General features: G+C 37.8%; 4 protein-coding genes and 1 long non-coding RNA gene across 6 annotated transcripts in view; 3 read left to right on the top strand and 2 right to left on the bottom strand.

Annotated features, from left to right (window-relative positions):
- Window positions 1-690: 690 nt before the first annotated feature.
- LOC136252999 (uncharacterized) lies at window positions 691-4,854 on the top strand. The gene is made up of 4 exons (XR_010699891.1): window positions 691-2,828; window positions 3,116-3,228; window positions 4,434-4,547; window positions 4,597-4,854. It is a non-coding gene; the product is annotated as an uncharacterized lncRNA (long non-coding RNA).
- Window positions 4,855-7,847: 2,993 nt separating this feature from the next.
- Window positions 7,848-9,020, bottom strand: LOC136252840 (membrane progestin receptor gamma-like). Its single transcript, XM_066045416.1, has one exon. It carries the CDS (start codon window positions 8,938-8,940, stop codon window positions 7,945-7,947), a length of 996 nt encoding a protein of 331 aa, XP_065901488.1. The 5' UTR covers window positions 8,941-9,020; the 3' UTR covers window positions 7,848-7,944.
- Window positions 9,021-9,080: 60 nt separating this feature from the next.
- LOC136254169 (uncharacterized) lies at window positions 9,081-12,770 on the top strand. The gene is made up of 3 exons (XM_066046846.1): window positions 9,081-9,282; window positions 11,580-11,981; window positions 12,399-12,770. The coding sequence occupies exons 1-3, from the start codon at window positions 9,183-9,185 to the stop codon at window positions 12,635-12,637; spliced, it is 741 nt and encodes a 246-aa protein (XP_065902918.1). The 5' UTR covers window positions 9,081-9,182; the 3' UTR covers window positions 12,638-12,770.
- A 2,946-nt stretch (window positions 12,771-15,716) lies between these two features.
- Window positions 15,717-18,683, top strand: LOC136254136 (uncharacterized). Its single transcript, XM_066046813.1, has 3 exons — window positions 15,717-15,929; window positions 17,500-17,892; window positions 18,273-18,683. Exons 1-3 carry the CDS (start codon window positions 15,848-15,850, stop codon window positions 18,527-18,529), a joined length of 732 nt encoding a protein of 243 aa, XP_065902885.1. The 5' UTR covers window positions 15,717-15,847; the 3' UTR covers window positions 18,530-18,683.
- Window positions 18,684-21,736: 3,053 nt separating this feature from the next.
- Window positions 21,737-27,862, bottom strand: part of LOC136252837 (neurogenic locus notch homolog protein 1-like) — a 49,302-nt gene continuing 43,176 nt past the window's right edge. For both annotated transcript variants that reach the window (XM_066045413.1, XM_066045412.1), the window contains 6 exons: window positions 27,343-27,587; window positions 25,182-25,249; window positions 24,624-25,132; window positions 24,170-24,399; window positions 22,013-22,211; window positions 21,737-21,958 (listed from right to left, as the gene is read on the bottom strand). In XM_066045413.1, coding sequence (XP_065901485.1) covers window positions 21,887-21,958; window positions 22,013-22,211; window positions 24,170-24,399; window positions 24,624-25,132; window positions 25,182-25,249; window positions 27,343-27,587 — 1,323 coding nt within the window. In that variant the 3' untranslated portion in view covers window positions 21,737-21,886. The remainder of the gene's footprint in view (window positions 21,959-22,012; window positions 22,212-24,169; window positions 24,400-24,623; window positions 25,133-25,181; window positions 25,250-27,342; window positions 27,588-27,862) is intronic.

Raw genomic sequence — 27,862 nt, 5'->3', positions numbered from 1 at the left:
AGGACTGCATCTCCATTGTTCACTTTGTGAAAAGTCTCACTCCCAAGAAAGATCCAAGGTTGGAGCCTCTGCCAATGTGATCTCCAGAGTCAGGTCTCGTGTTGCCTCTATTATTCGTTATGGGTCACTGCCACCAGCAGTACTTTGTCTTCTGTATATTGCTTTTGTGTTGCCGTTACTTGATTACTGTGACGTTGTTTGGTGTCCGACTACTACCAAGCTGACTGCAATGATTGAAAGAGTACATTCCAAGTTTGTTACTGGTTACCACCATCTAATAGATTGTCTTTTACTTTAACTGAGCGACGACGATACCACACAGCTATTCAAGTTTTTAAGTCGATACATAAATATTCCCCATCATATCTGCAAGGTATTTTTGAATATTCTAAAGATGTTACAGGTCATGTTGGTCGCAATCTCAATCGTATTTTCGTTCCTAGAGTTTCAAACAATTATAGAAAGAGAAGTTTTTATTTTCATGGGTCTGTTCTGTGGAACAATTTAAGATCTGCTGTTGTAGAGGCTGCTTCTTTGTCTTTGTTTAAAAACTGAGTTGTATTTTCATTAACTTGTTTGTGTGTGTGTGTGTGTGTGTGTGTGTGTGTGTGTGTGTGTGTGTGTGTGTGTGTGTGTGTGTGTGTGTGTGTGTGTGTGTGTGTGTGTGTGTGTGTGTGTGTGTGTGTGTGTGTGTATGCCTGTTGTATTTATCATTTGCAATTGTTTAGTGTATTTGTGTTTTGTATTTAGCTATACTGTATTTTGCTTTTAATCTTTACAGGGCTCCAATGAAAATCAGTATTCAGTTACTGAGTGGATCCCCTGTTAAAAAATTATAATGAGATACTGGTAACTTGTTTCCCATACCTCAATTATCCTGATAGTGGCAGTTCTGTTACCTCTAACTTAAAGATAATTTATCCTTATACCTCTTCCCAACAGACTGATTTTATGTATGATTATCTGTGTGTTTATACTCTTTCTGTGAGTTCTACACAGTATAATTAACAACAACTTGGCTTATCAGACTTCACGGTCATGCACGACATGACTCAATTATCAATTCTAATTATAGCGCTCAGTAATAAGCATGTAATTATTTTATGAAAGTGCCTATAGGCGCTTATGGAGCCTTCTCATAAACCGCCCGCATCAAAATGTTCTTATGCACGTGCGTGCTCATTATTGCCTGTGATAACAGTGTGGTTCTTTTGTGTGTTACAGTAGTCGATGTATCGCATAGAAAAACGTTACATCCATGGGAAATTGCACAATCCCAGTCGGATACAGATACCATTCATGAATTTTTTACTTGTGTGTTGGTCCCAATGCTTTCTGGAGGTTCAACAACCACGGCCAGGGTACCAACGGTGAGTACTAGCTAGCTATATTAGAATATTAAAAGTAGAAACTGTGTTAAAATGTGAACGGATTTGGGAATGGACACATTTTTAAAACTCACCAGGTATGGCAACCACACAATAAAAGTTTCAGAGAGTCTGGAGCTATAATGCTGCTACTCAAGAAGCTATGGACCAGTCAGTCTATAACTGTGCTTAGGCAAGTTGACAACACAATAGTATTAACAAAACATCTCTACCTAATCACCCAAAATTGAAGGAGTTCATGCAACATTGCTGTAGAAAACAGCAATGTTTCTTTTGAGATCTGTAAATGTGGTTCTTTAGAATGCACCATTTGTAAACCACCTCGACTATCTGAAGAAATATTCAAAGAACTTAACCCTTTGCCTGATCCTACAGCAGGAAGTGACAACCATAATTTAAGTTTCAGTCATATATTTGGTCAAAGTACTAGTGCGACCATCTCTCAATCTCAAGAAACCTAAAACATCACTTCCATTCTCTGCAAGCATTCAACACGTCAAAAATATTGACATGATGATGTTGTGTAAGGAAGGTGATATGTGGCATCTTTTGTATTGTAAACTAGACTTTTTTGTATTGTTTCCTGCATGTTATTGCCAAGTTGGTGTACCAGTAAGTTCGCAAGAAAATTACTAGTAAAACTAATGTCAGCGTGAGTGTATAAATTAAAGTTATCTGCTGGGCACTAGGTTGCTCAGTGTAAGCATTGGTACAGCTAAGAAACGGATGTGCAATATGTATGCATTAGCCGCTATTACAAATGTAGGACTGAGTAGTGGTCTAGCAAGACACACCAATCAGTTGTTGAATCTGAGCAAATTGATTGAGTCATTGTAAACACCAGCACTGACCAGCAGACTATGATAACACATTACAGTATGTAGCTATGTACTAATTATTTGCATTTAGTATTCCCACACGTCACCTTGTCTCATTTTATATACCATTTTTGTTTAACACCATGATCATCAAATCACTACCAGATGAACTTCTGGTTTCCCCAGGTTGGAATAACTGTCCGAATTACATAGCTAATTGAGTGTCATCATAATCAGTCACACTATGATACCCTGGATCAATTCACCCATCGCCTGAAGCAGCTGCTGAACCTAAACATTTAGATAATTTACCAACAAAATAATTATGAATGTAATCACTCATCAGGGTCAGCATGCAGGTTGACGACACTCAATTAGCTATGTAATTCGGTAAGTTATTGCAACCAGTTACTGTGGGGAAACCAGGGACCATTGTACTCCCGAGTTTTATTGATGCCCAGGATACCTTATAAGGTCACTAAATGCACAACAATTTGCCGTATATATGGCATTTATTGTTCTGTATCAACAGAAGGCACTTGGGGTATTCAAAGTGAGTGGAAGCTTCCCTGGTGCATACTTCAAGTTAAAAGATATACTCCTTGAGAGACTTGAGGAAGTGGTAAGCTAAGATATAGTGTAGATTGTAAATACTGATCATTTACTAGGACATGACATGTATAGCATTGCTTATGTATCACTTCAAAGTTGTAAGAGATATTTCTCATTAAAATACTTGAGCTTACATACAAGAATTATTTAAAACACAACAACTTGAACTGTGGCAGGTGGCAGAAAAGTGTTTGATTCAATTACATGACCTGCCAGATAATTAACAAACTGAACCTATCAGCTAGTAATGAGGATGGTTTGGCTGCAAACACATACTGCACTTCTACATGTATGTAGATAACTGAATACTACAAGAATGAAGCAAGCCAGGACCAATATCAGGAGATGGAGCTAAATATGCAGAACATCCAGTAGTATAATTACAGGACACAATGACCTCAGTTGTAAAGGTAAGCACTTTATATTTGTGTACATGACTACATGTGGACATGCACATATGTGCACATGTGTCTGTAGTTGTACAATATAGCAGCCGTAAAAGTTAAAGAAGGCTATACAGATTGTTTTGAGACAATCAATGCCATTTCCAATCCCTATGTAAACATCAGTGGAATTTGGAGTCCTTCTTTTTGTTGAAATTACAAGATGAGCAATACAATATGCATATATCCAGATAAAATTAAGGACCCCAAAACTATATATCTGAGGTATATTTTGGTATTAAAGTTTATAAAGTTCAGTTATTTCTATATAATAGCACCTATACAATTTCTTTAACTACATTTTATCAGTTCTGAATGACATAAGTGCTTGATTTTCAGCAATTGTATTGTGCAGTTTACTCTATTGCTCCTGGGGCTTCAAGCTGCACACTCTAACCATGCATGTGCTTGATGATTTATATTGATGAATTCCATAATATTCCATTCACATAGTTAGATGCAACATGTAAGTGCCAGATGCAAAAATATGTAGTTCAACGTTATACCAACATTGTTGCTAAAACCAGCCTGTGTGTGAGATAGTAAGTTCTCAGTGATAGGTAAGTCCTCAGTAGCTCAGTGATAGTTAAAGCTAGTCATATGATACTGAACACGACTGAAAATTTACAACTCAATATCCACTGTATGGCTGCATAGAAAGAAGTGTGAATGTAATTGGCTGTATGCATTTTTACATGAATCTGAAGCCCTATATGTCTCCAGAACAACTCCAGACCCTTTCAATAAATTTCTATGAAATGTTATTGTTAAATTGAATTTAATAAATGACTGCCTCCTGACTGATTCCTCCAGCCAAATGTAACGTATTACTTGAAGGTCTGGGGTCCTCGTAGCCTAGTCTGGAGCAAAATTAACAGTTTCAAGGTAGTGATTATATGGGAGCGTGATTTTGTGTAAGAAGACTTTATAGACAAACTATAAAACAGCAATGAAGGAACATCTTTGCAACATTTATGGTTTACAGTGGTTTGCTTCAGTTGTGCTTCTTATTAGCACATTAATTGCACTAATGAATTACAAAATATTAATGAAATACTAAATACAAGAAATAATAACCTCATATCATAGTAAGTACGTATCATTTATAACTTTACACATGGTTGATTTTCCTATATTTTGTACGGGATTGGTTGCTATGCATGTGTACCTAGATTTTAGAAGTAGTACACCATCAACTCAATAACTTGCATCTGAAAATTTCAAGTCTGTACATCACTGTTTCTTCTGCTCATCCACCACCAGCAGCAGCCATGATCAGCACAATGGTGAGGAAATGTTTCAGTACTAAACTGAAGTGTCATAACTAGCTTTTAGCAGGCAAAGCTGGAATGGATAGATAAACACTTTTTGAATTTGGGAGAGTACTGCGACAGGGTCAAGACCTTTTAAAAGCAAACTACTCAATTATATTTTAGCTGTGGAAAAAGAACAATAATACTTGCAAACACATATATTTTCAACACAATAATGAATAGAATGCTGCCAGTTATATATACACTGAGGTATACGTATACACTTTATCTCTGACTAAAAGAATAATATATACAACATCCACAGAATATATATAGAGCCGGAATGACGAATACTGGGAGGAGGGTGGAATTCAAGCCAATAGACGTAAACAACAGAGAATAATAGTTTGCACACATGAATGATATAATGTGACTTTGTTACATGTGCTGTGCCATTGTTACAGTTGCTCACCTCAGAATCTTATCCGGCGTTGATTTATTTACCAGCTCTTTATTGTACACATAAATCACACACACACACTTACCACACTGTCACTTCAGTATTACATTAGTGCGTGCGGTAACTAGTGAAAGTGAAACCTTAATTAGCAATGTCTAGGTGGCTGAATACATAGTGAAGCCTTGTAATATTGCTTGGTTTTATTATTCTATCACCAATTGAGTTTGGTAGCCAACTTGTTTCATGAAGACAAAGTCACACTCTGCCAATCTTACCAGATGCCTTTACGCAGAAATTCTTTTGCCTTCAGGCTACCCATTAAGGAGCAACCTGGAGGAGGTTGGTCATTCATCATCATTCATCTCGGATCTCAAAGAAAGGGTTGAACTAGTTCAATGTTCACACCTCTTAATATTCTGAAAGACAGATTGTAGTACTGCTTTCCTAGCTGCTAAACAAGCCTTAACACCTAAAACAATGCTTGGTTGTGTAATATTACATCATAGGCTTATGACACGTGACCAACCTCCTCTGGGAATAATGACTCAAGGCTTCACTTCGTAAATTTTAACCAATGTTTGATGTGTATTTACTGTGTTTGTTGTATTGTTATTTCTGCATTGTGTTGTTTTTGTTACTGTACTGTTGTTGTTCTTTTTTTTGTATTCCAACAAGGAGTTTATTTTTTTATTATTTATTAAGGCTTTATAGCACAGGTGCTGAAGGTCTGTAGGACACCTGTCCTACAGTCTGTTTAAAGTTGTTACATAAAGTGTGTTTGAAAAGGTGGAGAAAGGAGAAAAAATCCATAACTGGACCTAGGCAGCCTCGAATCTGCAGCTATCCGATCAACGCTTGAATGCTTACAGGAGTCTGCCAGGCGGTCAGGATGTTTTCTCCTTGTCAATTTCAAGTATATATATATATTCATAGGAACTCTAGAGAGTGACTTATTATCTCAAAGTACCCTTGTGGAACCAAATGGAGAGTTGAGTTTAAAATTAATTGAAGGGGCCAGCGGCAAAAGGGGACAAGTGCCATTTGAAAATTTAGGTGACCACATAGTGGGAATTAAACAGAATTTTGGGACATAATTGAATTATTGGAATATTTGCTAAAACTTATTTTGAGACTGCTGTGAACTTTTAAATTCTGTTGTTTACTTAGTGACAACATTATTCACATGGTTAAAACATATACCATTCTAATTTTTAGAAAACAGAAAATCTAAAATGGCATGTGTCCCCTTTTTCCACTGACCCCTTTAATTATAAATATACATCCATGGTCCTCTGAATGCACAATAAACTAGTATTTACCATGAATGAACATCTCAAGCAAGATATCTTATATAGTTAATACTTATTGACACAAATTGAGGAAGACAAGTGTCAATAACTAGATATTCTATGACTGCTTTGATATAACTGGCTTATATCCAAGTGAAAGACTTTTAAGTACTTTGATGTATATGGCTTTGTATGCAGCTTGCATAAACATGTTAAACTGACAATGCATTATACATTTTGATTGACAACATTGGCATATTTAATTTGGTGTTTAAATTGATTTTGCTGCAGTTGCATTAGCTGTTTACAATCACTTCTCAAAGGTAATATATTTAACACCATACAGTTCCAGTACATTCTTTGAAGTATATATACATGACTAGGGGAAAGAAAGTTAATGTATAATGCCATAGCAACTTTTTGTGATCGGATTTGCAAGGATCTTACACATTCTATGAATTTGGACAACCATAACTTAGTGTTCAGGGCACACATAAGCACTGCTGAAATTTTCTCCATCAGTTGAGGCAAGAGTAAATAATGGAAGAGAGAGTATCCAACTGTCATATACTGCATCACAAATGAGCAGGTCAAGTAGAGAAGCCATCCTGTAGTGCTTTCAAAGGCAGTGTTGAATGAAGTAATAAACACCTTCTAGCTCAGACTGTTTGAAGTGTCCAGGCATGATTTGAAGTCAAACAGTCTGAGCTAGAAGGTGTTTATTACTTCATTCAACACTGCCTTTGAAAGCACTACAGGATGGCTTCTCTACTTGACATGCTCATTTGTGATGCAGTATATGGCAGTTGGATACCCTCTCTTCCATTATTTACTCTTGGTTGAGGTAGCTAAGTTACTGCTCACTACAGACCACATTTTAGGTCAATAGCTTTTTCTAATTTGGCCAATGTTATGAATTGTCAAAGTTAGTGAATTGGGTGTGTGTGGAACCCTTTTTGCAAATCCAGTCACATATATCATCAGGTGCATATCATAGTGACATCAATAGAATTGCCATATACAATATCACAGAGAAATTACTAATATAACAACTTGCATGTAATTGCAGCCATAGTTATAGCATAAGTAAAACTTCGCAGACAGAGAATCTCTTCATGAAATTTGCCTTCAACTTTAAATTTCTTACAAATTTATTTTTCTCCACCTATGCAATACAACATATGTAGTTATAGTAATTCAGTCAGTACATATACATATTAGAAACATAATTTCCCGACCATCACTTGTTCATCCATCCATGGATTCTGTACATACGAAATTACACATTCAAATATTTTAGGAGCTTAGATAATCTCAGATTATGTAGTGACCTGATTAGAAATACAACTTTCACTGCATTGATGACATAAAACACTATAGCTGCCGTGTGTCCATGTGTATAGAAACTACAGGACAAGGAATCCTGGTTGAGAGGCCAGCATGAGGCACTGTACTAGGTCCAAGAGCTCCCTTCCCAAGTGTTTTTCACACAAGTATAGCTGGTGCTTTGAGGGGCACATTCGCCATTATGTACCAATTATATTTATCTAATATTTCAATTGATCATTTGTTTCACTTTAAATGTCTAAATAAATAAAATTATTATTAAATCTTCAAATAAACAACTATAATTCAAAATATACTATGAATAAACAATAACAAATAGCAGTGTTTATCATCTTTAAGATGACTTTGGGTGTTTGACGTCCTTACGTTTGTTGTCTTTGACAATTCCCATTTTTAGTAGCACCCCTAGCAAAATGACAACACACAGTTTCACTGCAAAGATAATAAAAAATAGGCTATATAGTTTACTAGCAGAGGGGAAAATCCCTGTTTGCTGAGCATTCTTTGTCAAAATTTCTTGACGCCCCCGACTATCTAGGAGCAACAGCTTCATCTGACTGGTGGTTGTTATGGCAGCAGAAACATGAAACAATTGGTGGCTTTGAAAGAAGATGTCAAACTTTCCAGGGGCAAGTCGTTCTGGCATCTTAGTGACAAATGGAAGCACAGTTAGAAATGTAAACAATGTTGCATAGGCATGATAAGGTAATGAACTCAGGACACACTCTTCGCCCTGGCATTCAAACCACCGTAGAATTACAGGAGTAATGTTGATGAAAAATGGTGGTGCAAATGACATAGCCCTGATTGTGTATCGGTATCGTCTCCAGAAGAATCGTGACAAACAGCTGAACACTAGAGCCATCATCGTAACCATCACCTGTAAACCAATGTTTACACCCTCCCAACTGTAGAAAGTTAAAGTCAAAGGTCTCTCGTAGTAATAATAGGCGACTCCACCTCCATACATGTACATACTTATCCCAGTGTAGTCCAGCATAAAGCAAACGTGGTACATGACCTCAGACAGCGGACTGAACATGTGGGCAAAGCTACTGAAGAACGCGTACGAGCAACATCCAATCCAGCACCACAGTAGTGGCCCATAATAGTCGGACGATAGGTCGTAGTCTTGCATGACGAATAGTAGCCACGTAATCCATATCACCAGCGTCAGAAAGTGAGTCCAGAAGTTGCCCACGTCGTTGTGAAGCGTGAAGGCGTACTTTATACATTGTAGCGGTCCACAAAATGGTTTCCGGTAAGCAGAAGTAATGTAAGGCTCGACGAACAAGTCAGGAACTTCAGATTTCACAAGTAGCTTCTTCATTGCGAATGCCGAAAACTTCTACCCACAATCGGTACAAAGTTAAGGTGATAAATTTCAGGCCTCGAAACAGGCTTTGGAAATTTCCGCATAACTTAATGTTACTGCTACGGAGTGCTCACGTGCAGTACTACTACAGCGAAAGTCCCTTAATGAAGCTTAATTATTGCTCTGTTATAAAACGAATGGAAAGAAATCACCTACGAATTTTACCTTTCAATCACTATCGTACTTTACACTGAACTATGGCTGAGCTAACGACTGTGATATCGCAGCCTCGAGTTCGCAAAGAACCGAAGGATATGGTAACATATATCAGACGATTGGATCCGACCAGTGTTTCCGGTTAGTAAAACATGTTTACAGTTTACACTGCATGAACCGGCGGGTTTATGCCGGCAGTAGCGTTAACACTATAGATTATCATTTTCTTTTGTCAAAGACATGGGTAGCTATAGAAGGCAATGCCTGCAAGGGTGCAGACACTAGCTATATGCTACTCAGTGATGTGACAAACTTTTTAACGAAAAACAGTTTACCAAAATAATAATGTTACCGGTAGCTACATTAAAATCTTACTACTAATAGGTGGTGTAGCTAGCTATAGATATAGGACTGGGCGTGGACTAAGGAGAGGGGAGAGAAGGACTGTAGTGTAGTCGTTGAAAAAGAATAGTTATTGCATGTATAGCTAGCTAGCTGCTGCTGTCAGTGTGGCAACTTTATAGGTGGCTAATTGTGTCAAAAGATCTAAAAATGAGCCTACATGGTGTTAGTGCAATTCAAGTAAGGAAAAAATTCATGGAGTATATACTGATTAGGCCACTCAAAATAAAATTTCTATTTCCTGTTCACTGCCTGTAACTGGTTACCAATACTGTCAGCTCTAAATATTCCGTTATTCTGTATTCTTCCATTGTTTTCCGGTTATTCTTGCATGCTGACAGGCTCAGTGAAAACCATCTTGTAACGGTGTCAGCTCATGTGTCAGCAATGCTATCAAGTTGGCACAAATTCACGTTTGTGTTATTTTTTGCAACTTAAAAAGGAAAGTACAAGCTTAAGCATGCCTTTTTATGATTGTGCCAGACAAATGATGGCTTGAAAAGCTGACAATCTTATAATGGAATAATGGAAATGAACCGCCCGCCCGCCCGCTCATTTGAAAATATGCCTGAGTCTAGGATGGGAAACAGAGAATTTATTTGGAGTGGCCTTATTCGCAGTAGTTAATGCTTCCTTGTTGCTGAAGGTGGCCCCAGTTAGTTTATAGGATGGCTGTGTCGAACATAAACAATTGCATTTTTAAGCTGATAAGCAGAAAAACAGGTTAGGAAGCTAGGATTTCCAAAACCCTTATAAATGTACAAAAACAAAACCTTTACAAGAGCAGCCAATTGCTTTATAGTGGCTACTAGCTAGCCTTGGGTTCCTGATAGTTCATATATAGCCAGAAACTGTAAACTATACAAGAGGTTATAACAACTAACTGCCTGCAATCTGCATGCATGTTACTGAAAGAACCAAGGCCCAAACAGTTTACACTGGCAATAGCTATCATTAAGTGAAATATACATGCTATGTATCATAATAAGATAGATTGTTGGACATCACGGAAGTCTTAAGGAATGGTAACTGAACATTAGAAACCCTTAACATCCCCATTATTAAGGCCATGATTTCTGACAATTTCAGCCTAAACTTCATCAACCAATAATCAAAAGCCCTAAGATGAGTCTGCATGGCATGCTAACCTGATCACCATTCCACTTTATGTAGCGTGCTGCCTTATAGTGGGGACTACACTGACAGGATCAACAATAAGTACAGCAGAACCTGATAATGTGAATGCTCTAAAATGTGTGGGTATGCACTTGTGTAATCTGGATGTAGGCTTCACTTTGTAACCTGCAGGGAAAATCAGGATATACCTTTATAGTTGTCGTCACTGTCCAGTTTCTGTTCATATAGGGTGGTCACTGGTCATGCGTCATAGACAGCATGCTGCAGACCTTTTATAGCATGCAACTTTTGAGGTGTGCCCAACTACATATTGACATTGTTAGAATTCCCCTTGTAGTGGTTATAGTCTTCCGCCAGGTGAATGTAACTTGGTTGGTATCATTGTGCACCTCTGAACAATAACAAGTCTTGTCTTGTGGTTTCTGTTACTAAAAATTATACTTTTGTTGCACCTTGTTTGTGTTTCCAGTTTGTTTATATAATTGCCAGTTCATCTGTTTTGCATATCAATAGAGAACAGGCAGGGAAAGAAGTGGAAGTATTATATAGTTTAATTGTATCTATGGTGAGTATATATCTGCATGCTTAGTAGACTCCTATGATTGCTATGAACATGCATGGGGAAGCAACCTTGAATTTAAATGCAGCAAAAGATAATACTGAATGCTGTAATGCCAATAATTTTGCTTTTATATATCCTTAAACATGTGATTCAATAGTATGACATGTATATTTGAATATGTCGGTATACTCTAGAACACATATTTTATTTTATGTACTACTACAAAAATCTCAATGTGTGTAAAACAGTTTAACATTTGGAGGTAGCATTTAATTTTGATGTCCTTTTCCTACAATTTTCATTATTCAAGGTTATGAAATTTTCATTCTTCCTGCAGGTTGGTCAGTGGAAGAAGTGGTGGAGAAGTACCTGAAGCCAATTGGAATGGAGTACTTGGCACAAGCATTCATTGGCAGTCAGATCAATGGCCGTAATCTTCTGGCCTTGAACGAACACCAAGTCATCCAGCTTGGTTGCCATGCAACTGGAGATCGTATGCTATTCATGGAGTACCTGCAGATTATAAAAAAGAAATGTGATGACCCAAATAACCAAAAGCCAATAGCTGCCCTGTGGACTGGCCGTACACCAGTTGAAGGATGTGCCTACCACCAAGACTGTTGTCACTGTTGTGGGTTTGTCTGCTGCATCTATTGTACCCGTAAGACTAAATGGGAAGTGACCAAGGAAGGTATCAAGTGGACAAAACGGCTGGCAGACTGTCAGTGCTGTGGAATCGGTAAGCATGCATACTGTACTGTAGTGAGTTACAGTACTGTAGTTAAGCTTCTCACTCAAGACTTGTTGATATGACTTGGTTTCCTAACATATATATATATATATATATAGTTCATTTTTTTCCAACTAAGCAGCCACCAATATCTCAATTATAACTAGTGACTCATCCTCACAACTTTTATGTAATTTCCTCTATCACTGCGTGATGATGGATTACAATAAAACTCTTTGTAATTCTCTACACATTCATGCATGCAACAACTGCAGTTGGCAACTGCATCTTTATATGGCAACATTTCACTGAAGTGTCCCGCCCTTGGGAATGTAGTACTGACTTCAGACACCATAAAATTGTCATTTTTAAGCTAGGTACATAGGCCATGGCTGCTATATATAACTGTTATACTGTTCTTTACAGAGGAGATAAAGTTTATTGATTACAAGAACCTGAGGAATGTTGAGCTTCATAAGTACCGTTATTGCTGTAGCCCTGGTCAACAATTGATCCTTCGTGCTGATGCTATCCAGACCATCCAGCCACGGGCTAAAAGAAATGTGACTGCCACACCTGAGGTGTCCATCCGTCATCCTGATGTGGAGCAAGCAGAGTCCATCATTAGAGCTTCCTGGACTGGTGCCAACTATGCTGCTCACTGAACTGTGAATCAATATAGAAAGGACTATATTAGCAATAACATGTATATATAGTGTTGATTAGCCATTGTAAAGAGAAAAATAGAAGGTGCATGCATCCTGTGGACTGCATAGTACATTATACAGAAAATAGTTGCATGTGCATGGCCATAATATATATATATACATTCTGGTGTATTAAGCTAAAAGCTGGTATACACATATCATTAATATTATCATGCCTATACACAGTAATAACAAACCAGTGAAGGTCACTACTAAAGTCTGCCACATATGTGTAGTGATATTCACTGCTAAGTTTGTAGTGGCCCTCACTACCATGCATACTACTATCACTACACAAAAATAGTGAGTATTGTGGCAGGAATTATAGTAGAGAAATTCACTACAACTTTTTTTACAGTGTGTAGTTAGATCTATGAGACATTGTTAGGGGAGTTTTATCAGGGGAGAATAGGTAATAGACATAACCGGATCTACAAAGAGGGGTCTTATATATAGCCCTTCCAAATTTCTGACTTTGCAATTCACTGACCATGTTTTAACTACATGATCACCTTGAAATCACATCAAATAACAGTGGAATGTTAGAGGTATTTCTTGTTGAGGAGAAACAAGGATGGGAATCTGCAATATTATAATTCTTTCTTACATGTAATTAAAGCAGTTATGTAACTGAGCTTAGTGAGGCAAGTGCACGGCTTACCATTGTAATTGAACAGTTGGTTAAGTGATAGTCTTGTACTGCCCATGTGACTTACAATATAAACTCAATCCCACAATCGCAAGTTTTCTAACATAGCATGTTGAAGCATAGTTACATATTAATGACATTTTAATGTAATTGAACATGTGTGTGCTTTTAAATATACGTACAAGTTCAGTTTGAGCTTGGACTTTTTAAATGTAAATCTGAATGCATTTTCTTTCAATTCAGTGTTCTTATAGAGACTACTTGCATAATTGGATGCTGACACATCATGTACCAAGGAATAAACAAGCTCTTACGGTGCAATGGCGGCTGAATAATGGCCAACAGCCATACATGCAGCTATAATTGTAATGAATTCCCTATTGTGTGACAGACTGTTGTAAGCATCAGCTCATTCAATGGTTTCCTATACTTTAAGGTTCCCAGTCCATTTTTGGTACGTATGATGTTGTCCTAAACATGGGAGGGGTCAGGATTAAGGGTCAACCCCCATATTAACCATTGTAGATGTAGCTAGCTAGCTTTGTGATAGTCCTGGGGACTCCAGCCATGCATGCAACTAGAGCTACCATGCTAGCATGCATAAAGATCAGTCTCAAGTACCCCTATAATATTATAGCTTGTATTTGGTCAGCCCTGGCATGCATGAGGTGTGAGCTGTGAGGCTCCCACTTGGTTTGTGTGGGGTTGCTGTATCATGTATCATGCAACTGTCAGAACACTGCCATAATAAAGGGTGAAAATTTTCATACACTGCTTGATGTTGGGCCAACCTCTGATATTATGTTCTTCTTCAATAGTTACAAATCACCTCAATGACCTCATCCAGGCTTCGACATCACAAAAATACATTTCATTTGCTACCGGAAATACTTTCCATGCCACCCATCATAATTTGAATCAAACCAGGTTTTCAGACAAAATCACCAAAAATTTCTATTTCAGCAGACTGCCAAGAATTTGGAATTACCTCCCTGTCATTGATTTGGATCACCTCCTTGTTCTTACCATAAAGCAAAAACTACATACCTATACCCTTGGAATCACTTCTTATCAAACTTCAACTCCAATATCAAGCATAGTTTTCCTGTGTCCTTGTGTTAATTGTGGCAAGCACCTGAAAACTTCTAACTGTAAAATTTTTAAATAAATAAAAATAAATAAAATTTACTCTAAATTGATGCCAATAATTGACACTAAAGATCAAACTGTGATCAGCAATATTACTGAGCAGCTGCATGTGTGCTTTCAAAGAGTTTTCAGTTTATTTCACCAGAGAAGGACATTTGTGGCTGGGAATTTCTGATTCTTTGTTTTTATTATTAGACAGGCAGCATAGGTGATTTGCCTAGGATGCACAATCACACAGCTCTACAGAACATAACTATGTTACAATTACGAATTATGCAATGCTATAATTATTCTGATGATCTCTTTAGGAAAGTTAAAATAAAGGAAAGTTGGAATTAAAGCATTAGGTGCTGATAGCTATAGCTACTTTTGTCCACATTTAAATAGCTACTAGTAGTTATTTTCATAGCTGCTAAAGGAATCAAAGTATGTCAACCCAGAAGAAGTTATTCTCAGTAGCTATAGCCTTTGAAGAAGAATAATTGTGGATGTCTCTTCATGGTATATACATAGCTATCTAAAAGATATAGAATTAAAGTAATTGGTATGGCAACAATGGTGAGATAGTAGGTTCAATTTCAGCATACACATGATGTTTAGTTATTTATTTATTGTTTATACTGGGCAGGCAGCACTGCTGATGTTGCTCAGGAGACTAGCTTGTCCGGCCCAGAAAATCTAACTATACAGCTAAATAATTATTACTAAGGTAATTGTATATTTGATCATGAAATAAATCGATTGATATTGATTTTATAACATGTATACATATAGAGGAGAGGGGCGGGGCTGGTGCAGGAGGCACATATTATAAAGGAGAGGGGGCAGGAGGGTAGGAGTACATGCTTCAGCACTGCATTATGCACCTGCCATTGCGCCAAACTAGAGTAATAAGCTACTTAGCTGGGTCATAGATAGTATATGTGACCGGGCCTGCGAAAACAGGGCATGTGGGCACAAACTACATCCTGTAACACTACAGGTCATATCCCAGTATCGGAACAGAATATTTGCATTCTGTAACTTGTATCGTAAAGCCAATTAAATGCTTACTAAAGGCTTAAAAGTTCATTGCTATAGCATAATGATATAAAAAGTTATGAGTAAAGGAAGTGTGAAAAAGTAGGCAAAAATCTTGTGCCCACATGCCCTGTTTTCGCAGGCCCAGTCACATATTACCATGGCTGGGTTGGTAGGACGTGATCATATATGAAACCCACAATCGATTATTAAACATAACCATGGAAACATTGTGAATTGTAACTGTAATTCTTTTGTACACATGGAAGCCTAAACAAAGCGATGGAATTACATTCTTATACCAGGCTTCAGTCATCCTACTACACAGTTCTTTGTGCAGCTAGCTAGCAATGGCGGTCACGACGCAACCTCGCGGCAAGAGAAAGGAGACTGAGACGTTCGTAAAGGAACTGGACCCCCAGCTCGTTCTAGGTTAGTTGTTGCCTGTGCTGCAGTTTGTGTCGGAAGTATACGTAGTTAAGATATAGCCACGGCTTCAGTGTGTCCTTTGATATGTGTAAAGGATCGATACTCCGATATCAGAGTACTTGTGGCTACAGCTATTTGCAGTCGATCTTGTGTAACGTGAACACCTTCTTAGTGTCCTGATTATCGAGGCATCCTAGCCTCCAGTTTCAGGTCTTTTGGAATGTCTGTATTATGTAGGCATCCACTTTGACAAGCGTTACTATGTAATGACAGGTTGCATTGTAGTGTTTTACATGCAGAGTTGGATGGTTACTTTTCTGGTTACCCAATGTGACTTACTGTTACTCTTTTAAGGGTGACTAGAAGGTGCATTACTAGTTACGAGACTATAGTGTTTTTGATATATTTGTTTTTTAGTGGTAATTATTTTTTGCAACACGTTTCCATGATTACTGTACTCAGGTATGCCTTAGCAAGGGAAGAAGAGAACTGTACATTAAGTTTCTGAAAACAATAATTCTGTGGTCATTTTCAACTATTCTGTCTGTTACTCACAGTACACAAAATGTGTACACTTATAAGTGGCTCTAGCATGTATATCATGGTGTAATACTTGAAGAATGTTTTGGCTTCATGATATGATATTATTAGTCACTGTGTAACTATTGTAGCTATGGTTACTATTGTAACTTAGTTACTATTATTCCTAGTTACAATTTGCTAGTTACAAAGTATATGTAAAGGTAGTTATTTAAAGTGCTTCAATTAGTTACTTACCCCCTCACTTTGTATGCATGTATGTAAATGTTCCCATTGGAAATTTGCTAGGGCTAAAGTACAGCGGACAGATGTAATCTTAACCTGCACAACAATCCTTATACGAACAATCCTATTGGGTTAGGTAGTATAGTGTATACAAGGGGAAACTAGGACACCTTGATAATATAGACACTTGGTCAGACCCAAGGTGTTGATGCTGGTTCCAATGTGCACACCATCTTAAAAAGATACCCTCAGAGTCTCATGATGATCCACTGAATGGTCAGTGTGGCCATATTGTTTGTGATTAATTATCAGTTTTATTGATTTGTAATCTAGCAATGGTTGCTAGGAGATAATGTTGGTATATGTAGCTTTTTGCTTGTGTGCAACCGTATCCTAGCAACACCTGTATGGCTGTGTGTGTATGTGTAACAGTAGTAGCAGTGTGTGTGTTGTGTGTGTGTGTGTATGTGTGTGTGTGTGTGTGTGTGGTGTGTGTGGTGTTTTAGTCTGTACAACTTCACATAATGGATTGAGGCTATGGGATGCTGGGGAATTGCCTGTGGTGAATTGTAACACCTAAGTAATGGACAGGTGTCTTGGGTGCATACATAACAGCCAAACGATTTGCTTTCATGGTAAACGTGTGGAAGTATGACATGCGTATAATAGCATGTACTATGTGGTCTTCAAAGTTGCTATGGAAGTCAGTGTATAAGAATGTAATGTGAATTAAGTTCCATTGGTAATAAATTTACTAATTTTGTTATGACAACTCATTATATGGTTGCTCAATTTGTTACCCACCCAGACTGGACTGAAGCAGATGTGGTTGAAAACTACTTGAAGCCAATTGGGATGGAGTTCATGGCTAAAGCATTTATGGAGAACCACATTAATGGATCTGTACTGTTGGCTTTGAGGGAAGAACACATCAAGGAGCTTGGCTGTGCTGTGTTGGGTGATCGTATCCTCTTCATGGAGTACCTACAGTTGTTGAAGAAACACAAGAAGGATTTGGACCGCAGTAGAGCACTGTGGAGTGGCCAGACTCCAATAAATAGCTGTGCTTATCATGAGAACTGTGGAAAATACTTGTTCTTCGTTATATGTGGGTGTTGCGTACGCAAAGTTGACTGGCGTATTACAGGACAGGGCATTCGCTGGAGGAAGATGAGGGCAGCTATAGACTGCTGTGGAGATGGTAAGGCTAGTATTCTCTCAAGTTACTGCTTATGGGCAGGAATGCAATAATATGTACTAGTAGTTGTTCTGTGTATAGTTGCTAGGATACACAGTAATATGATACATGATTGTGGAAATATGTGGCTTGAATACACAATGGATTTGTGGGTTCACAGAGGGTAGGCAACATGATAGTGATTCCTATATGGATAGAATTTAAACTCACTAGTCATAGTGGTATATGTCTCATGGTTAATCTGATAGCTTATGAAGTGTATGGCCCATAGGCACTTATAAACATAATACAAAGTGGGTCATGCTGTGTGAATTTAAAACTAAACATCAAAACAGTTTGTAGTTACCAATAATGTTACCGTGATATTGCTTTGTTTTCCACAGAGGAGACACAGTTTGTTGATTATCGGTTTGTAAAGGATCTTGAGCTTCGTGCACAACCTCGGTTTTGTTGTTGCTGTATTGGCAAGGAGTTATTGATCTATGCTGATGATAAAGACTCTCTTAGTACCAGACAGTCAGAAGCAGCAGTTAATCAGACTATTGAGCATGCTCCTATATCCATCCTTCACCCTGAGGCACAGAAGGCTGAGGCCATTGTCAGGAATGCTTGGGCAGATACCAAACTTGTGTCTGACTAATACACACCCCTTGTTATGGAAGATGTTGTATATTTCATAGTATATTTCATAGTATATAGATGTGTTTATCATAGTTGACAACATGACATAAATCATGCTCTTTTGTTATTAAATAAAAATAGTACATTACCCCTTACTCCATCCAGTCTTATACACATGTACAATGTGTGCACTAGTGAAGTATCTGGAAAGTGACAAAGTATATAGTAAACACTCGTGGCAACTGTGTAACCTCAGTAATTTGGAATTTTAATCAAATTGCAACGAGATTGTTCTATTAGAGCATATTTGAGTATTCTAGAGAGCTTAATTTTTATGCTTTCAAGGAGCTATTTGGCCATCTAAACACCATGGGTGGTCTGCAGAAATAAATGAAAATATACTTGTCTCCAGATATAACTATAGTATTAGTATTTCCATGAAACTGCAGACAGCATGCAGTACCTCAGTAAGCCACTTATTCATATATGTTTGCTATGAATACGACTGAAAATTAAAGCACTTGCATTCAATATAGTTACTTCCAACTGTATTACAAGCCACGAGCTGGTATGCTTTAAACAATAATATAATATTCATGTAGTATTTTAAGCAATTTCTTTAGAAACACACAATCATTTTTTTATACCACTACTATTCACTGTTTGTGGATGTTGCTGCTGGTTAATGAGCAGTAAATCTGTATGTTGTCAATGACTGTGTTTCATTTCATGTCAACCTCAAGTTCAACTTAAACTGAATGCTAGTTGACTTTTAAATCCTTAATGATAATAGAGGGGGTGAAATGAAGTACATGCAATCCAAGAGCACGCAGCTAGCTAAGGGCTGGAGTTAGACAATAGTTACCATGTTTCTATGCTAGTTAGGTACTGGGGAGTGAACACAGAAGACTATGAGAGCTCATGAAGTGTTTTTATACTTATGTATAGGGAAGTCTAAAGTAGCCAATACTCTAGACCATTGGTTTGGTAGGGCCATGGGGAGCAGTGTTGAAGAGAGAAAAAAAAAGATCAATACCTGCTAAGAATGGCTGCCCTCCACCAAATATACATTGTACACTGCCTAAAGCACATAAAATCCTTATTTACAACTTCATAGTTTCACTGCTTCAATTCTTTGAATACTGTGACTGCTTTATTAGATTAATTGACTGCTTTATTAGAATATCTTGATCTTTAATTTTCTCAATTTACAATCAGAAAATTGCAAAGGGGGCTCCTTGCCCCCCGGATTGCTATGCTTATGGTTGATTGCATTGTGTGTGTGTGTGTGTGTGACTAGACTACAGTAGGAATGGGGTAGGATGGGGCCTGAACCTCAGCCTGGACAGGATGGACAATAGGACTGAGGGTGTATAGAACACAACTGCTGAGTGAAATCCACATAAACAAAGAAGATACATTGTTTATACTACAGATTGCAGCTAGTAAGTTGTATACCAAAGCAACACACAGCCCAACCACCATATCTAAAAATACTCTATAACAGAGCAGTCATATAAAACAACCAGAAAATGAATGAGCTGAGCCATTTTGAATAATGCTCATAATTTGAATTCCCTTCCCTTGTTTCAAACATTTGGCTACAGATTGTCTCCTTTCCTCAACTGTGGTCAATTTTTGCTGACTGCCCGATAAGTCATACGTTTACAGACTTGTCCTTTTGTACAGTATATCCCTGTCTTTTGATAGAATTGGTTGTGAGTGGATATATAATCATAATTGATTTTGTCTTTGCGACTGTTCTATCTCGATCCTTAAGCATATATAGGAGGTGGTGGTTGTACAGTATGTGTAGTGTAACCAATGTCCAATGTAATTATACCTTACAGATTTCATCAGTTGTGTCCCTATCCCACTTTTACCCACTGCTTTTACCCCCACTCCATTCAGTACATAGAACTTCTATAAAGCAAAGAAATGTAAACACCAGTGCTCAAGTGTGCAGAAATAGTTGGATTAATTGTATGTTGAACTCAAGTAATTACTCTAATAGAACATGCATTACTCTAGAAATACTCTGACTAAACAGCCAGGTTTATTTTCAATAACTATATAGTCTACATCATAAGAGTTGGCCTTTAGCATGAATGCTTGAACTCGCAACATAGTATTTCTTCCATAATAGTTTTCAGGGCTTTTTTGTCACTTAATGCTTGTTTGGTTGGTATGACCCGGAAATCGATTTGACTATCTGTGGCTCTACTAGCAGCACTATCTGGAGTACAATCAGTGTATATCATTGTTCTTGAGTAATGCTCGCAGTCACTGATCTGCAGCTGGTTCAACAATTTCATTACAAACTTTCCCCTCAGTGGCCATGTTAGCTCATCATGTGGACCCTTCATGAACTGACAGGTGAGTGCTGTCAGCATCACCATAACTATATACATACAGATACATCTTGTACCTTTGCTCATCAGAGTAAAAGGGTCACTATACCGAACATTGGCTTTTGGTTTGCTACCTTTTGTGAGGTCAACAATTACTGGATACACTGATTTGGTTATTGAGAAACTTCTATTGTTAATAAAAATCTAAACTTGCTAATGCTATAAGCAACGGATATTAATAATGATATTCAACAGAAGCAAATCAATACACAGCTAAAACTAGCTTGTTGTGAAGATAGAGTGACCCAACAACAGTTGGAAACATGCAAACATATTGAAATGTTGATGATATGGTCGCATTACATTATTCAGCTGTTAGCAAGGGATATTCCAGCTACACCAATGGTACCACATCATTGTTTTCAGCTGGGGCTTATGTTTTCTTCACACAAACATGCTGCAAGCACGCACACATACAGTACTTTCACATCTACAGAGCAGCTAATTATAATCCTAACTTGACTACATGCAACATCATTCACAATACCAAAGTTCTTTATAATCACTAATCACTTTGAGGTGGTATATGGAAACCATGCATGGTTTCAGAGGTTTAACAGAACTCTTAAGATGATGCTCAGGAAACATGCAGCAAAACGTTTGGCTTGCAGTGAGACCAGTACATCAGTGGTGTTGTGTGGGAGACCCCACAGTTCAACTGGTTAAAGGCCATCTATTTGGTTTCCTGTCCAACAGAAGCAGCATTACCACCAACCAAGTCTTAAAGCCATACATGTATATGAAGGTTTTATTGTTTCTGGTTTTCATTTCCACCGTTTCCAATTGCCCTGGGCCACACATTCACTGTAAACAAGTCTGTTTGCAATACATTATACTGTACAAATTAATACAGTAAGCTGATTCTGGCCTAAGATTAATCATTATATATTGTACGTACTTGTGCTAGTATGTATAAGCTAAAGAGTCATGTTATTAGTGTTAACTTATGTGATTTATGGGAAGGGTTATGTGGTAGGGAACACTTCAGTGTACAAGTCACCATAAGTCATGGTACATGGTCCAGTATCATCTAACACCTGTTGTATGAGATGACATCATATCATGTCACAACAAATAGCAGTAGTGGTTACCTCTACTCCAGCACACATGGCAAAGCACCTATTAGTATAGGTCTGTCCATCTCCTCCACACACTGGCTGGTACACATCAGGACAGTCACAGTATGAGTTACAGTGTCCAATAATGTCTGATAATGCAAAGGTCATACCAGTTGTTGGTAACACAACATCTTGTTCCACTGCTGGGATACACGCTGCTCTAGAGCCACACCTGTGGAGGAGTATGATAAGTGCACACAACTGTATAACTGTGGTTAACTGGTCACATGTGTGGTGTGTGGTAACATTGTGTGTACAGATGTAACAGTGACTCTGTATGGAGTGGTCTGTGTACAATCATGATCAGTTGATTATTTTATTAGTCACTATCCCACTAGGGACCCACACAAAGGCTACTGAAAGCCTGTGTAGCAGGGAGTCAGAAGCCTGCATACATGTATCACTAGATTTATTAAGACGTGATAGTGAAACAAGTTTAGCTAATTTAACATTCCCACCCAATGGATTAAGTACATCTGTCAGTCTCATAAGAGACTGGCATCAAACCTGAGGACAATTTACGTGTCTCATACCAGGATCACATTGATTCAAAGGTATACACTACCCTGGTAGCTGATGCATTCACTGATGCATCCTGTCACTTTAATTTGTTACTTATCTAACTTACACTGCACACAGTCACATCGTTGATCACATATGTGGTTAGTGGTAAAACAGTATCGCAATACAGCCAAATATGATTTCTATTATACTTTCAACTCATATTTGTTACCCAGTCTGACAAAACCGGTCTTATTGCCCATGTCAGCAGATTCGATTTTTCACCCAGGACACAAAGTTACATGAATAAACTATCTAATTCCACAATCAAACTCAGCTAGACTTGAGTGGTCTGGTTTTGCTGGCTGCTTTTTCCAAGCCAAGTGGTGATCCATACGTGTGATGTGGGGCCTTAATGGAGCCCTGGTCAGCCTGTAGATAACTGTGTGTGGCTGTACAGCTCTGTGGTGTTGAATACGTACATCTGCTGTGAATTTCCTTTCAGTTTAGCCAAATTTGAGATCTCACTGGCCCAAAACCTGGCCTAATTCATCCCTAGCCATGCTTTTCAATTTTTGAGCACCATCGTTCCCACCTTCCAGGCCCCCATCTCCCACCCATTTTAGAGCTCGCCTGATACAGTCAACCTCGGTTTAAAAACTATCTAAAATGGCGGGAAGCTTAGTCGTTGGCTACTTGCACAGAGGATGCTGTGAAAGGCAAGGAATTGGTATAAAACGTGTGAAAATTTGGTACACATAGCTTCAGCCATTGGCGAGCTACAACACACTAAATACTTAAAACCGGCCTTTCTCGATACTTTTAAATAGGCAATAAGACCGGTTTTCCCAGACTGGGTCATATTTTCTTTTGCAAAGCTAGTATTATTCACATACCCAAGACTGAATCCAAGCAAATACTCCTGCGTGTGTTGCATGACTGTATGTGTGTGTTTTGTGTGCACATGTGCATGTGCATCATTGCTATTGTGATGTTTAAGCTCACCCAGGATTTCATCTATAGTACCCTTCTACGTTATGGGCAACTTTCAAAGGTGTGTGTATGAGGAAGCACATGCACATAAGTACAGATGGCTCCAAAAGTTTTCCTGACTAGTTTCTAAATTTCCAACAATGGCTATAATAAAAATGAAGTTGGGGCATCATACGGGTATCCGGTGAATGCAGTGACCAGTGGAGATTCTAGACCTGACCTACGAGGGGGCAAATAGAGAACAGCATATTTGGCTATAGTATAAAGTAGAATTTCAGGGGGTCTGGGGGTACAACCCCTCGAAGATGCAGGATTTTTGTAATTTAAAGGCTTGAAAACAGCCTAAAATTTATGATAAAAACATGAAAAATGCTAAAAATAACAATGCCAATCTATACTTCAACTTTTCCCCAAAATTAAAAAAAAATTCAGCAAGGGGGACCATGGCCCCCCTTAGAATCACCTATGGCAGTGACTGTTGCAATAGTACTTATTACAGAACCAGTGTTCTATTAATAGAGTGCCACCTGCTATAAATTGCCTAGTTGTGCATGATCTGAATGCAACACTTGGTACACAGGACAACTGTACCTTGTACATAATTATACTATGACTGTAACTACACTACTGACTAACCTAAAATCAGTGTTATCTCCAAGTCGACACTCTTGACCACTCACACTGTAGTTGGTGCAATAGTTGACCATACCAATTGTAGTAGAGGTGGTGATCCCAAACATGTCATTGTGCATCTTGGATATCTCATCATGTGACAAAATTGTGTCCTGAGCTACCAAGTATCTGATTATTCCATTAAAGCGGAACCTCCTTGTCCCTGGACGACCTCCAACATATAGCATGTTATACTGCAAAAATTGCATGCAAATTATCAACAATAACTTAACACTTAAACATTTTATGATAATATTATGAGACTGTAAACTTTATATCGATAGCAACTAAAACGAAACTTCTGGTTAGTTTTGTCATTGTTTCTGTATATGTACCATAACCATACTAAGGCTAGGTTGCTAATGTATAAAGTTGAGTCAAGTATGTATGGTATGCTATTATCAGGTGATCAACTTACTCCAGGATTAAACTCAGGTCGTCCTATCAGTGGCTTGCTGCGCTCCACAGCACCATTGATGTACAGTATACATCTGTTGTAAACACTGTCCACTACTACAGCAATGGATTGGAATGTAGTGTTGTCCAGTAGCACATCATCAAATATGATGATGTCACGTGATCCACCAACTGTACGATATGGTACCCAGACTTGTTGCTTTGTGGAACGTAGGTACAACCCAAAATCTCTAAACTGATCATTGACACCTTTAGCGACCACATATCCATCATTGTCAGAAGTTTGTTGTACTATAGCAAATATGGTGATATCCCTCATCACATCAGGGTGGTCATCAGCTGGCTTATGGATTATTACTGATCCATTAAATAATATGTCACCACTGACTAGTACTGTCATGGCTCCAACTGGCTGTTCATCACTTCGTGGATAATAGTTGCTGGGATAGGCAGGATATTCCCTGACCCCACAGAACTGGTTGGACAAGCAATCATCATCAGTTTCACAAACTACACAATTAAGATGTTAGTACACATGTTGTATCTAATGGTAACTCACTATCTTGTACTGGTTGACACTGGTACTCATCATTGATGTCAGGTAAACAGGCTGACTGTGGGTTACACCTAGTGTGACAGCATATCATACACATTATGTTATAATTGTTATATAACTGTTGATCACAATATGATAGCTTTCGCCAAAAATATGTACTGTATTTGTACTGTGTAAGCCATCATTTTATTTTTGGGTAACTTACATGGTGCCAATCATTTGTACTTAAGTAAGTCTTTACATAAGCAAGAGCTTCTGTTCTTTAATTAACCCTTTGGCCCTAACATTAATAAAAAGTGTTTTGTTAAACATGTCACGAAGGAGACGCCAAGCCTCGTTGAAGGAGCCGTTAGTGTCGCGAAGAGTCTCTTTGCCAGCGAGTCAAAGCACTTATCGAGTCTTATCATTGACAAAGACTGATTTAATAATGTGTTTACAGCATTTTTATACACATTTAACATTACATAATATTAAATAATGTTCAGTAACATAAAAATAAGTGTCAATGACTTAATTAACATCATCATGACCATGACAAAACACGAATGCCACTATAGTGGCTTACACAACACACATGCGTTCGATGGCATATATTTCGGAAATGGAATATCCTATGAGTAAACAGTTAAAGTTACAGTTTTGGACCACATTATTCTGCGGTTAATGGCCAATTTCTTATATTTCTCTGAACATTGTAGCATGATCAAGCTGTAAAGTGAATCTGCATTGGAAAGAATTTTTGGCCATTTTTAAGATGATAATTATGACGATACTACTTGTCATAATCGATATAAAACATAAAGAAGGGTTAGTAAGATATGATCAGAGTTGGGGTAGTTACTTCAGAAAAGTAACTAGTTACTAGTTACACGTTACTTTCATCCCATGTAACTTAGTTACAGTTACAGTTACTTTTCAAAAGGTAACTAAGTACTCTAGTTACTAGTTACTTTTGCAGTAAAAATTATGCCTTGTTAGCTTTTGTAACATGAATTTTGCTCAGATATGCATCATTAAGGGATGCAATACATATGTGCACTTAAAATAACAATTCTGTGGCTATTTCAGGTCAGTTTTAATTATTGCTACGCCTGTCACTCAAGCTGAATCATAGAGAACAGTAAACAGAATATGTCTACTTAATGTGGCTGTAGCACATATGCACAAAATTTGAAGTGTTCTTGCTTTTAAAGCACAATTAGTTGTAATTACAATGTAACTATTGTAACTTAGTTACTATTGTAACTTAGTTACTTTTCAAACAATTACTCCTAGTTACAAGTTACTAGTTACAAAGCAAGTAACTAGTTATATTACTAGTTACTTTAAAAGTAATCAGTTATGTAACTTAGTTACAAAAGTAACTAGTTACCCCCAACTCTGGATATGATATGATATTGTAGATCTATTTACTGTGAGTAGGTTAGTGGTAACCAGAGGAATAGGTGGTCCATACCTGGATTAATAGGAGCCCATGTGTGTGCGTATTTTACATAAAATTAGATTTGTTCTTTAAAAACCAAAGCCACTATAGTGGATTTGGGGCCATCATATTATGAATGTTGTACCTAGGGAGTATCATAAATGATGAAGTCAGATTTGGAGAGACTAAAATATCAGACTGAAGGAAGTTTGTCTCTTAGCTACTGCATGCAAATTGTTAAATGCATTCACCAAACATGCATAACTTGCATGCACTGTTGAATTCACCAGTGCAAGTTACCCAAACCCAAACAGTGTGTTGTGTGTGTGTGTAGTGTGTGTGTGTGTAGCGTGTGTGTGTAGTGTGTGTGTGTGTGTGAGTGTGTAGTGTGTGTGTGTATGTAGTGTGTGCGTGTAGTAAATATTTGACATAGACTTAATTTTGTCAAATGCTATGCATATTGTTGCAATGGGAAATATTTTGCAGTTTAATATGCTGATTAATTGGAAAACTGTGTATGGTTTTATGATCAAATTTATTGATATTCTTAAAACTTCACAGAAAATAATTATTCACAGTACTGCATACATTTGCATTACACGGTTATTGCTTTGACTCAGTTGACCCATTTATCAACACTGCAAATTATTTGGTATTGAATATAGAAATGTTCTTTGTTTGCAGTTGATATTAATGCCTAACAGTTACTTTCATGACATTAATGTCTATAAATACCATTACCTGCTCAGGGTGGATACACAAAGACTTGAGGGTTCCATTACTGGACGTGGACAGGTGGCATAGTCAGACAGGAATGATGTACAGGTTCCTCGCAAGGTGTCAAGAGCTGAGGAGCACAACACATCAATTTGTACATCTATCAGGAGACCTTCAAATACTGCCATTGACTTGATAGTGCCAGAAAAGCGATACAGTCCTGGTATTCTGCCACCAACCAGAAGACGAGCAGGAGTGGAAGCACTAACCTGTTAAACACAACCTAATGTAGCATATGCACTTTGCCATATACAAGGCCATTAATTTTACAGTAGATGATATAGTACCTGTACCTAATTTTCAGTTTCTTTTTCAGCTTTGCACAAAACTACCTTGCACATTTTACACATCATTATGATGACATCATTATGATGACATCATTATGATGACATCATTATGATGACAGCTACATACACACTGTGCCTAAAAGTTATACTTTAGATATTAATTGTAAAACCTGCAAATAATATTTGTTTGTGCTAAA

This window comes from Dysidea avara, chromosome 4, assembly GCF_963678975.1.
Source record: "Dysidea avara chromosome 4, odDysAvar1.4, whole genome shotgun sequence".
Lineage (NCBI taxonomy): Eukaryota > Metazoa > Porifera > Demospongiae > Dictyoceratida > Dysideidae > Dysidea > Dysidea avara.
This window is presented reverse-complemented; position numbering and strand designations above follow the sequence as displayed.

Bases quoted from the DNA above. Each gene is read 5' to 3' on its own strand.
- LOC136252840 (XM_066045416.1), bottom strand. From the start codon at position 8,940: ATGAAGAAGCTACTTGTGAAATCTGAAGTTCCTGACTTGTTCGTCGAG.
- LOC136254169 (XM_066046846.1), top strand. From the start codon at position 9,183: ATGGCTGAGCTAACGACTGTGATATCGCAGCCTCGAGTTCGCAAAGAA. The intron at 9,283-11,579 runs GTTAGTAAAACA...TTCTTCCTGCAG, and splicing joins GGATCCGACCAGTGTTTCCG to GTTGGTCAGTGGAAGAAGTG. The intron at 11,982-12,398 runs GTAAGCATGCAT...TGTTCTTTACAG, and splicing joins CTGTCAGTGCTGTGGAATCG to AGGAGATAAAGTTTATTGAT.
- LOC136254136 (XM_066046813.1), top strand. From the start codon at position 15,848: ATGGCGGTCACGACGCAACCTCGCGGCAAGAGAAAGGAGACTGAGACG. The intron at 15,930-17,499 runs GTTAGTTGTTGC...TTACCCACCCAG, and splicing joins GGACCCCCAGCTCGTTCTAG to ACTGGACTGAAGCAGATGTG. The intron at 17,893-18,272 runs GTAAGGCTAGTA...TGTTTTCCACAG, and splicing joins TATAGACTGCTGTGGAGATG to AGGAGACACAGTTTGTTGAT.